The 12913-nt window shown below is 41.7% G+C and overlaps 1 protein-coding gene across 3 annotated transcripts in view; it reads left to right on the top strand.

The window, feature by feature from the left end:
* Positions 1-12913, top strand: part of LOC127445492 (tripartite motif-containing protein 2-like) — a 42147-nt gene that overhangs the window by 20653 nt on the left and 8581 nt on the right. For 2 of the 3 annotated variants that reach the window (XM_051705614.1, XM_051705613.1), the window contains 3 exons: positions 8169-8329; positions 10172-10323; positions 11384-11564. In XM_051705614.1, the coding sequence (XP_051561574.1) occupies positions 8222-8329; positions 10172-10323; positions 11384-11564 (441 nt within the window). In that variant the 5' untranslated portion in view covers positions 8169-8221. Of the gene's footprint in view, positions 1-7312; positions 8330-10171; positions 10324-11383; positions 11565-12913 lie in introns of those variants that run through there. The other variant, XM_051705615.1, reaches the window with a different exon arrangement.

The following is a 12913-nucleotide window of genomic DNA, read 5'->3' as shown; positions in this document are numbered from 1 at the left end:
CTTGCAGGTCACCTACCCTCTTGATGGAAGTGAGCGCAGTCAGGAGGGCAGTCTTCAAGGAGAGTGCCTTAAGCTCGGCTGACTGCAAAGGCTCAAAGGGGGCTCTCTGTAGACCCTGAAGAACTACAGAGAGGTCCCATGAGGGAACGAGGCGCGGTCTGGAGGGATTCAGCCTCCCGGCGCCTCTTAGGAACCTGATGATCAGGTCGTGCTTCCCTAAGGACTTACCGTCGACTGCGTCGTGGTGTGCTGCTATGGCGGCAACGTACACCTTCAAGGTGGTAGGGGACAGCCTCCCTTCCAACCTCTCCCGCAGGAAGGAAAGCACTGATCCGATTGCGCCTCTCTGGGGGTCTTCGCGTCGGTAAGAACACCACTTAGCAAACAGACGCCACTTAAAGGCATACAGGCGCCTCGTAGAGAGGGCCCTAGCCTGGGTGATCGTGTCTACCACCGCATCCCATCCAGGGGCCAGACATGGAGATTCCAGAGGTCTGGGCGTGGGTGCCAGAGGGTGCCCAGTCCCTGAGAAAGAAGGTTCTTCCTCAGGAGAATTCGCCAGGGGGGAGCTGTCGCGAGGAGCGTGAGGTCCGAGAACCATGTCTGGGTGGGCCAGTAGGGTGCTACCAGGACGACCTGCTCCTCGTCCTCCCTGACCTTGCACAGGGTCTGTGCAAGCAGGCTCACTGGGGGAAATGCATATTTGCGTAGGCCAGGGGGCCAGCTGTGTGCCAGCGCGTCTATGCTAAGGGGAGCCTCGGTGAGGGTGTACCAGAGCGGGCAGTGGGAGGATTCTTGGGAGGCGAACAGGTCCACCTGTGCCCGTCCGAATCGACTCCAAATCATCTGGACCACCTGAGGGTGGACTCCACTCTCCCCTGAGGGTAACCTGCCATGACAGCGCGTCCGCTTTAGTGTTGAGGTTGCCTGGGATGTGAGTGGCTCGCAGCGACTTGAAGTGCTGCTGACTTCAGAGAAGGAGACGGCGGGCAAGTTGTGACATACAACGAGAGTGCAGACCGTCTTGGCGGTTGACGTATGCCACCGTTACCGTGTTGTCTGACCAAACTAACACATGCTTGCCCAGGATCAACGGCCAGAATCTCCGCAGGGCGAGCAGAATTGCCAACAACTCGAGGCAGTTGATGTGCCAATGCAGTCACGGACCCGTCCAGAGGCCGGCGGCTGTGTGCCCATTGCAAACAGCACCCCAGCCCATTTTGGAGGCGCCTGTCGTGACCACGATGGGCAGGAACACCTGCCCGTAGAAATGAGAGGTCGGTCCAAGGGCTGAAAAGACGGTGACAGACCGGCGTGATGGCCACGCGATGTGTCCCGTAGCACCATGCCCATCTCGGGACTCGAGTCTGGAGCCAGTGCTGAAGCGGCCTCATATGCATCAACCCGAGCGGGGTGGCCACCACCGAGGATGTCATATGCCCCAGGAGCATCTGAAAAAGTTTCAGTGGAACCGCTGTTTTCTGTTTGAACGCCTTCAAACAGGCCAGCACTGACTGGGCGCACTTGTTCGTAAGGCGCGCTGTCAAGGAGACTGAGTCCAACTCCAAACCGAGAAAAGAGATGCTCTGAACCGGGAGGAGCTTGCTCTTTTCCCAGCTGACCCGAAGCCATAGTCGGCTGAGGTGTGATAGCACCAGGTCCCTGTGTGCGCACAACATGTCTCCAGAGTGAGCTAGGATTAGCCAGTCGTCAAGATAGTTGAGAATGCGAATGCCCACCTCCCTTAACAGGGCAAGGGCAGCCTCTGCTATCTTCGTAAAGATGCGAGGAGACAGGGACAGGCCAAAAGGGAGGACTTTGTACTGATACGCCTGACTCTCGAATGCAAACCGCAGGAAGGGTCTGTGTTGAGGAAGGATCTAGACGTGGAAGTATGCATCCTTCAGGTCTACCGGCGCGAACCAATCTTGATGCCGGACGCTTGCCAGAATGCGTTTTTGCGTCCGAAGTTGAGAGATAACGACCACAACCAGGAATAACACACAATCGGAAAGGCATCTTTAAAAAGACGCATCTTTAAAAAGACATTCCGTGTGTGCTGCTCTTTTAGAGAAATATATACTCTTTTAGAGGAGGAAAAGCTCTTTCAGAAAATATACTCTCTTGTTTTTCTGCCGAAGCAACCAGGGGCGTTCTCTGCGGTGCACCAGTGCAGAGGAGGGAGAAGCTGCTGAAATGCGCCGTCAGATCCAGCAGAGGTGAATGAACAGTAGTATTCAGCTCAATGAGCATGACCGTTCAGCTCTGAAGAGAAAATCTGAATGAGTGGTTGCATACCAGCTCCTTTTATACCCATATATCCGGGGGAGTGGCATGCAAATACCACTTTTCATTGGCCTTTTATCAAAGACGAGAGGTGTCTCGGGCTCCCAAGAGTGACCCCTAGTGTCACTACATCGACACAACGTCGAGTGAGTGACAGATAGGGAACTTTCTTGGTCTTCCTGACCTTGGCTTGGTATCAAGAGATCCCCGAATTTCCACTTCTTAATAAGTGATTGAACAGTACTGACTGCCATTTTCAAGGCTTTGGATATCTTTTTATATCCTTTTCCATCTTTATAAAGTTCCATTTACCTTGTTATGCAGGTCTTTTGACAGTTCTTTTCTGCTCCCCATGGCTCAGTATCTAGCCTGCTCAGTGCATCCACGTGAGAGCTAACAAACTCATTGACTATTTATACACAGACACTAATTGCAATTTAAAAAGCCACAAGTGTGGGAAATTAACCTTTAATTGCCATTTAAACCTGTGTGTGTCACCTTGGCCAAACATTCAAGGGTAAGTAAAGTTTTGATCAGGGCCATTTGGGTGATTTCTGTTATCATTATGATTTAAAAAGGAGCCAAACAACTATGTGATAATAAATGGCTTCATATGATCACTATCCTTAAATAAAAGACAGTTTTTTTGCATGATCAGTCATATTTTCAAAATCAATGCCAAAATTTCACAATTTCTGCTAGGGTATGCAAACTTTTGAGCACAACTGATATATATATATATATATATATATACACACACACACATACATACACATTCACACACATACACACACATACATATATATATATATAAATACATATACACATACAGGTGCATCTCAATAAATTAGAATGTCGTGGAAAAGTTCATTTATTTCAGTAATTCAACTCAAATTGTGAAACTCGTGTATTAAATAAATTCAGTGCACACAGACTGAAGTAGTTTAAGTCTTTGGTTCTTTTAATTGTGATGATTTTGGCTCACATTTAACAAAAACCCACCAATTCACTATCTCAAAAAATTAGAATACATCATAAGACCAATAAAAAAAAATTTTTTTAGTGAATTGTTGGCCTTCTGGAAAGTATGTTCATTTACTGTATATGTACTCAATACTTGGTAGGGGCTCCTTTTGCTTTAATTACTGCCTCAATTCGGCGTGGCATGGAGGTGATCAGTTTGTGGCACTGCTGAGGTGGTATGGAAGCCCAGGTTTCTTTGACAGTGGCCTTCAGCTCATCTGCGTTTTTTGGTCTCTTGTTTCTCATTTTCCTCTTGACAATACCCCATAGATTCTCTATGGGGTTCAGGTCTGGTGAGTTTGCTGGCCAGTCAAGCACACCAACACCATGGTCATTTAACCAACTTTTGGTGCTTTTGGCAGTGTGGGCAGGTGCCAAATCCTGCTGGAAAATGAAATCAGCATCTTTAAAAAGCTGGTCAGCAGAAGGAAGCATGAAGTGCTCCAAAATTTCTTGGTAAACGGGTGCAGTGACTTTGGTTTTCAAAAAACACAATGGACCAACACCAGCAGATGACATTGCACCCCAAATCATCACTGACTGTGGAAACTTAACACTGGACTTCAAGCAACTTGGGCTATGAGCTTCTTCACCCTTCCTCCAGACTCTAGGACCTTGGTTTCCAAATGAAATACAAAACTTGCTCTCATCTGAAAAGAGGACTTTGGACCACTGGGCAACAGTCCAGTTCTTCTTCTCCTTAGCCCAGGTAAGATGCCTCTGACGTTGTCTGTGGTTCAGGAGTGGCTTAACAAGAGGAATACAACAACTGTAGCCAAATTCCTTGACACATCTGTGTGTGGTGGCTCTTGATGCCTTGACCCCAGCCTCAGTCCATTCCTTGTGAAGTTCACCCAAATTCTTGAATCGATTTTGCTTGACAATCCTCATAAGGCTGCGGTTCTCTCGGTTGGTTGTGCATCTTTTTCTTCCACACTTTTTCCTTCCACTCAACTTTCTGTTAACATGCTTTGATACAGCACTCTGTGAACAGCCAGCTTCTTTGGCAATGAATGTTTGTGGCTTACCCTCCTTGTGAAGGGTGTCAATGATTGTCTTCTGGACAACTGTCAGATCAGCAGTCTTCCCCATGATTGTGTAGCCTAGTGAACCAAACTGAGAGACCATTTTGAAGGCTCAGGAAACCTTTGCAGGTGTTTTGAGTTGATTAGCTGATTGGCATATCACCATATTCTAATTTTTTGAGATAGTGCATTGGTGGGTTTTTGTTAAATGTGAGCCAAAATCATCACAATTTAAAGAACCAAAGACTTAAACTACTTCAGTCTGTGTGCATTGAATTTATTTATACACGAGTTTCACAATTTGAGTTGAATTACTGAAATAATGAACTTTTTCATGACATTCTAATTTATTGAGATGCACCTGTATATACACACATACATATATATATATATATAAATACATATACACATATATACACATATACATATATATACATACACACACACACACACACACACACACATACGTAGTGCAAATCTAAATACAAATCGGTTATATACAGTGCAAGGGAATGTAATGGCAGAAGAGGTAGGATGTGTTGGATAATATAGAAAGACTAAGCTGTGTATTGCACATTCATTATTGCTCAAAGGGGCAGTTTTATTTGTTCATGAGATGGATAGCCTGGTGGAAAAAACTGTTGGTTGTGGTGTTATCCGGTAGTGATGCTGACTATTCAATTCTGGGGACAAAAGCATAGTGTTGAGGCAGCGGTTAATCCCCGCCTCACCCATCTGCTAATATTGGGTACGAATTGGCCAGCATTTACAGCTTTATTGAGGGAAATTTGTGCAGATGGGTCCTGTATCCTTCAGATTAATCAAATGACCAGCTCCCTCCAATTTACATATTTCTAATTAATTGAATGGTCCATTTGGATCATTCTTTTACTGTTAAGGTGAAACTCCTTAGCTGCTGCCCCAAGGATGGAGGGAGGGGCCGTCTGATATTAATAAACACACAGATCTTAAGTGACGTGAGATCAAAAATCACCACATACTTTGGTGTCTTGTGTGAGGACCAGTTCATTTCAGTTGGTGCCAGTGTGATTCTCACTACTTCCCTGACATTTGAGGACACTTAGCTGAATCTTTTAACTTCTGATATGATTTAGAGGAGCCAGCTGAGATCAGAGTACACTTTGATATTTAAAAACATTTTCCTTGGTGTGTGGTTTGTGATGCGATGGCTGGGGAGGTGGAGCCATGGCGGTCTACTTCAGCTCCACGGCAAGATGACTTAAGGGAGGGGGAAGTGTCGGCTGCCCCAGCTCTTAGAGGATTCCCTGCAGGGGATTTCCCTCTTTAGCAGACACGAGACGAAACCCTTAGGCACGCCTTGAACCAAGTGAAAGTAATTGATGGTCAGTGTCTTCAGCCAAACATTGCACTCACATATCTGTACTTTTCTTTTATAAATGATTGGTTGTATTGAGTGATGCAGGACTGTCAGACAAAAGAGGATTCAACCCAGTTGTTGATACAGAAGAGCCGTCAGGAAATACTATTCCAGATGGCTCATCATAATCCGATGGCAGGTCACTTAGGGCAGGAAAAGACACTGAACCATCTAATGGCCCGTTTCCATTGGCCGGGCATTCGTGGGGATGTTCGCAGAAGGTGTGCAGCATGCCGTGAATGTCAGTTGATGAATCCGCCGGCCAACCCAAGAGCGCCTTTGCGCCCGTTTCCTTTGATCGAGGTCCCCTTCGAAAGAATTGGTATGGACCTCGTCAGGCCATTAGAGTGGAACGCATGCAGACATCGCTTTGTTTTGGTTTTGGTGGACTAAACAACGCGATATCTGGAAGCAGTGCCTCTATGCAACATTTCAGCACATAGTGTTGCGGAGGCACTTTTCATAATCATCTCCCAAGTGGGGATTCCGAAAGAAATCCTCACTGATCAAGGCACTACTTTCATGTCACTTACTCTACGTGAGCTGTATGAATTATTGGGTATTAAATCGATTCTGACAAGCATGTACCACCCACAAACAGACGGTTTGGTCGAATGGTTTAATAAAACCCTGAAAAATATGGGCCGTAAGTTTGTGCACGAAGGTGCTCGGAATTGGGATAAGTGGCTTGAACCCGTTATTTGCAGTACGATAGGTCCCGCAAGCCTCCACAGTGTTCTCCCCATTTGAATTATTGTATGGGCGTTAGCCTCGCGGTGTCATAGACGTCGTGAGGGAAAATTGGGAAGAGGGACCTACAAACAGCAAAAATTAAAGGCCATGCTTGATATGGGGGTAATAGAAGAATCCCACAGTGACTGGGCCAGCCTGGTGGTGCTGGTTCCAAAAAGCGATGGCTTGGTCCCGTTCTTTGTGGATTATAGAAAGATCAATGCAGTGTCTAAGTTTGACGTGTATCCAGTGCCTCGTACTGACGAAATGCTTGATCGGTTGGGCATGGCTCGTTTTAATTTGACTACTATTATTCTGGCTATTATAGAATGTTTGTGCCTAATTATTCTCCCTAAAAAGGGAGGCCCAGACCCGGTCCAGTGGTTGGAGCCATACCAACAGACTTTTATGCAGGTGAAAGCTGCGCTTTGTGGCAGGCTGTTGTTGCATGCTCCGGATTTTACTCTCCCTGTTGTTTTTCATACCAACGCGTCAGACAGGGGGTTGGGAGCCGTGTTGCCACAGGTGGTCGAGGGGGAGGAGCGCCCGGTGCTGTATATCAGCCGGAAGCTTTCGGCAAGAGAGGTGAGGTACAGCACCGTGGAGAATGAATTCTGGCAATCAAGTGGGTGGTCTTCACCCTTCGGTACTACCTCCTGGGATGGGCTTTCACCCTCTGTTCGGACCACGCCCCGCTCCAGTGGCTCCATCACATGAAGGTTACCAATGTGCGTATTACCTGTTGGTACCTGGCTCTTCAGCTGTTTAAGTTCGAGGTTGTCCATAGGCCGGGGGCACAGATGGCTGTTGGGGAATGAAATCGGGGGGGGGGGGGGCGTGGTTGAGCGCCGGCTTGTGAATGGAGAGTGAGATCAGGAGATGAGAACGGTAAGAATCATCACCTGTCAATGATTGTCTCTAACAGCTGTTTGTCATTGCAGTTAGAGTTGGAGACGGATTTAAGGGCAAGCCAGACACAGTGAGAGAGAGAGCTACCCACACACACCCAGAGACTGTGCTGAATCGTTGCCCCTGAAAAGTGTGATTTTGAGTTGAATTGTTGCGCTGAAAAGTGTGATTTTGAGTTCTAAAATAAACATACCTTTTGAGTTGGATTCGCCGTCTCCCGCTTTCTCCTTTCACTTAACTGCGAACTTGTTACATATTATAAAAATATTCAATAAAACAATGTGCTATTAGTTGTTAAATCTTATTCGTGTGACATACCTTTTTAAGTAAATCAAATTGGATGAATTGATACATTTGTGTACATCTAACAAAGGTTGTCTAGTTATGCTGACATTAAATGAGCATGAGATGTATTTACTTCTAAAAAGTGTAATGCAAAAAATGGTAGGGCCATTTAGGGATGACTCTTTTTTTAGTGAGTAGAAATGCACCTGTCCAAAGCAAAAGGATTTACTTAGGTTAGTTTTACTGAAGTTTAGTTTTACTTCTGTTATTTTTTTCCTGTAAACAGTGAGAAAGTGAGTTTTATACCAAATAACAATGCAGTTATATTCTATAGAGAGAATCTGAAATGAAGAAAAGGGCACAATGTAAGTGTGTATATAAATCTATGCAGTAATCATGTAATGACTATTTGAAAATTGCTTGATACAGCAATTCCAGTCTGTTTTTGTGCGTAGGCTCAAACTCACTCGTCAAATTTTCCCAATATTCATATTTCTCTTCTGTTTCAGGTTTGTGCTTTCTGCATCCTTGCGTTGTGGCTGCAGTTACACCATCCAACCGCATGGAGGCACTGCAAGGTTCTCCTGATAGCAGCAGTGAGGAATGTACTGTACTGGAGGCACCGCCTGGCAAGGGAACAGGACTAATTTGCTTTCAACACAAAGGAAAAGTGAGATCTATTTAGTAAACACATGCACATAAACACACATAAACTTACATCTTAAAATAATTACACAGATGGGTGAAAAAAATCTCATAGGCATAATATTTACCATGAGCATAGGCTTTTGGTCCCGGAAAATTTTTTTAAATATCAAAGTGTACTCTGATCTCAGCTGGCTCCTCTAAATCATATCAGAAGTTAAAATATTCAGCTAAGTGTCCTCATATGTCAGGGAAGTAGTGAGAATCACACTGGCACCAACTGAAATGAACTGGTCCTCACACAAGACACCAAAGTATGTGGTGATTTTTGATCTCACGTCACTTAAGGTCTGTGCGTTTATTAATAACAGACGGCCCCTCCCTCCATCCTCGGGGCACCAGCTAAGGAGTTTCACCTTAACAGTAAAAGAATGATCCAAATGGACCATTCAATTAATTAGAAATATGTAAATTGGAGGGAGCTGGTCATTTGATTAATCTGAAGGATTCATGAGATTCAGCCTAACACTTTAGAGCTCTTCTGTATCATCAACACAGGGAACACACAGTTGTAATAAAATGAGTTCTATTTACAAAAATATAAACAAGAATAACTTACAAAAAAGTTGTCTGAGCAGCTTATCTGATGGCTGTGCTTGACATTTGTTTGTGTTGGTCCTGCCATGATCCAATCAAAATGGAGCCACTCCTCTTTGCCTTGAATGTTAGGGAGGGGCTCTGCCATAAACTGGCTCCTGGAATGTCACCTGGTTCAATTGTTCACCACAAGGAATATTTTATAGAACTCTTCCTGTCGTAGTGACAATTGAAAAAAGGAGTACATATACTCACAATTTGCATAATAGCGTACTTGTTTTTTGGAAGTGTGGAAGTTATTTGTTTATATATAGTGGTGGTGGCGTAGTGGGCTAAAGCACATAACTGGTAATCCAAAGGTTGCTGGTTCAATCCCCACAGCCATCACCATTGTGTCCTTGAGCAAGGCACTTAAATCCAGGTTGCTCCAGGGGGATTGTCCCTGTAAGTAAGTTGCTTTGGATAAAAGCGTCTGCGAAATGCATAAATGTAAATATTGGGACATGTAACATATGAATGGATTTAATTATTCTTGGTAAAGATGACGAGCCTCAACTTTAGTTAATTATCACAACTCAGCAAATTAATAAGGTAAAAAAGGTTACACTTTACAATAAGTTTCCATTCGTTAACATTAGTTAATGCATTAGTATCATGAACAAACAATGAACAACATATATATTTTTTTTTTTACATATTTCTTAATGTTAATAAAAATAGAGTTGTTCATGTTAGTTGTTAACTAATACAACTTTTGATTTTAAAAATGTATTACTATATGTTGAAATGAACATTAACCAAGATTAATAAGTGCTGAAAAGGTATTGTTCATTGTTAGTTCATGATAACTAATGTTGTTAACTAATGTTAACAAATGGAACCTTATTTTAAAGCGTGCCCACAAAAAAACATAGTATCTTATGATTTATAACTTATATAGTTATACCAACTTATGTGTTGTAGATATAAAGAAATGTTGCTAAGTCAGTGTTAGCAAATGAGATTTACACAAAAATTTTAAAATGTAACATTTACTCAAAAGTTAATAAAAAATATTGGAAACAAAAAATGTGCATTATCCATTGACAAATCTGTTGGTAAGTTTTGGGCCTGATATATTTCTGTTCTGTTCTGACCAAGGGGGTACAATTATCTGCTGATACCAGCAATGTCAAAGTGGCCAAATATTGAATCAGCTTGGCCAATACATCGGCCTATCGCTAATCTAGAAATATGAAATGTCTGCATTATGTTACTGTGCTGTCTGCAGGCGCCTGTGTTATACTGTTTGGCATGTGAGAATGCTGTGTGCGAGGACTGTATGATTGGGGAGCATGCTGAACATCCCACTAATTCCCTGGAAGATATCGTAGACCAACAACGTACAGCACTGCAGGACAGAGTGGAGACAGCTAAGATCAGGTCGGTCTATAACGCCAGTAATGTGATTTTCAGCAGGGCCTGAGCAGCTTTTTAGAACCCCCAAGCCACCAGGGGGCCCCACAAAGAGAGGTTCTTCAATTATTATTATTATTTTCAAATAGGATTTCACTTTAGGTCCCCCATATGCTCAGAAACAGTCCTAATTTTCAGTACGGTAAAATAAATACATTCCAAGCTTTTGTTAGTTTAGAAATAATTATGCCGACATCTGCAGAATTCCACAAATATCACCCTAGATTTTCATAGAATTCGAATATGCATCATGCACTGATTTCTACACAACATTTTGGGTAAATTGAGAATTAAGTGCCATACTCTCAGCTCTGTTTAACTCATTTTACTGTACATTTAGGGTCCAAGAGCCTGAGACCATATTAAACATAATTGTTTAACCTTTTAACATGGAAATAAACAATGTTTTAAGATTTTGAAATAGAAGTTTTATGTAAAAGGAATAAGAAATAATTTTGCACAGTTTCTGGGTCGCTAAACAAATGTAAGCAAATTTGTGACATTGACCATGTTAACTCATTTATTTTGAAGATTAGATAATTTCTTGCTTCCATTGTAGCACACAAGATGCTCTTTGGAACATTTTCACTGTACAAAACATATAATCTACACATTCTCAAAATAGGTTAAGGTAAATTAGTTTTATCTTTAGAACATTCTGAAATCGTGCTGACATAACAGCTCGTGTGCTTGCTGTAATTAAAGATAAAGGTGGACATACTAAGACTAATAAAAACACGAAACAAAAAACTTTTCATTACTTATAATTCAGAAGCATTTTCACATTTGGACCTCACTGTATTTAAACCAATTTTGCAAAGTTTTCACAGATATTCTCTCACAATCAGTGCATTAAGTGCTAAAAGATTCTGTGTGGGTGTAGGAATAAGACTCTTTTTATTGGACAGAATTTCATTTCTTAATTGCTTTAGTCATTAACTGAGTGCTTACAGCTTTACTACTGACTTCTTCAATAATGGTTGATGGATGAATGGATGGTTAATGAACTCATTGAACTGATTCACAGGCTGCCTCAGATAGGCGAAGCAGTTCAGTGCCTGAGAGACATTCTGCTGCAGTTGAACACTCAAAGGAGCTCTATAGAGGAAGACATCCATTCTTCCTTCAGCGAACTGCACAAAACCCTCGATACGCGCAAGAGCGTCCTGCTCATGGAGCTGGAAGTAACACATGGACTGAAGCAGAAGGTATGTTCGTCTATTTGCAAAGCTTGCATTACCAACTGTTAAAGGAAAAGATCAACCTTTTTTACTTACCCTCATGTCATTCCAAACTCCTATGAATTTCTTTCTTCTGCAGAACACAGAAGGATAGATTTTAACGCATGTCACGATCTTCTGATTAAATGCATTCGCAGTCTATGGTGACTCACTTTAACACTTAAATAAGCATGCAAAAGTGTCATATAAGCAGGCCATTTTGTGTGTCATATCCTTCAGTTACTCAAAGACTTAAATATCGTTCTGTTTCTCACCCACACCTATTATATTGCTTCTGAAGATATAGATTTAAACATATCATATGGATTACTTTTGTGCTGCCTATATGTGATTTTTGGAGCTACAAAGAACTGATCACCATTCACTTGCATTGTATGGACCTAAAGAGCTGAAGTATCTTTCTAAAAATCTTCATTTGTGTTCTGCTGATGAAAGAAAGTCATACACATCCTGGATGGCATGAGGGTGAGTAAATGATGAGAGAATTGTCATTTTTGAGTAAACTATCCCTTTAACGAAATAACTGTTGGTTCTAAATGTAATAAAGGCTGTAAACACTTTTAATTAAGGGGAACTTTTGGTTCGAAATGTAATTAATTTTTTTTCTGAATGTAATAAACTACCAGAATGAAATAACTTTTTGTCCTAAATGCAGTAAGGGTCTAAATGTAATATCTGTTGGGCATAAAAGGGTGTAAAGGTAATTGCTTTTTGTCTTAAATGTAATAATTGTAACAATTTATGTTAATGTTCCCTTTGTTAAGGGGTTATAAATAGGTTTATTAATGACTAATAAATAATTTCCAAGTGCATTAAAAATAATTGATATGCATAACAGAAGGCATAACATTTTTTCATTTGAATTTTTTGTGTTTAATAAACAATTATTCATACTTTAAACAAAAACATGTAATGTGATTATTCATGATGCATCAACAACAGGCTTCTTTTTTTTTTTTTTACTTTTTGTTTTGTTTTGTTTACGTTTTGTTTTGAACTCTTGATCTCCCACGATCAAAATACATCAGCACTGCACTTTATTACCCTTACTCTTATATCTCACACCGGACTGTCATAAATTATATTATTATTATTATATTATGTTCTCTCTTAACAACTGACTATCAACCGACAGCCTGAATGTCAATACAGTACAATACTGTACATTCTATATATGTATACTTTTTTATATATTTTTATTTTTTATTTTTATTGAATAATGTGTAGTACGTATTGTATACTGTACAGTGTATGTTATTATTTGTATACTGTTGAGTGTAATTATGTGTATAACAGATGTTTAAATTGTGTTGTGT

The sequence above is a fragment of the Myxocyprinus asiaticus genome, chromosome 8, assembly GCF_019703515.2.
Source record: "Myxocyprinus asiaticus isolate MX2 ecotype Aquarium Trade chromosome 8, UBuf_Myxa_2, whole genome shotgun sequence".
NCBI classification, from domain to species: Eukaryota; Metazoa; Chordata; class Actinopteri; order Cypriniformes; family Catostomidae; genus Myxocyprinus; species Myxocyprinus asiaticus.
The sequence above is the reverse complement of the archived record's forward strand: the minus strand, read 5'-3'. Positions and strand labels throughout refer to the sequence as shown.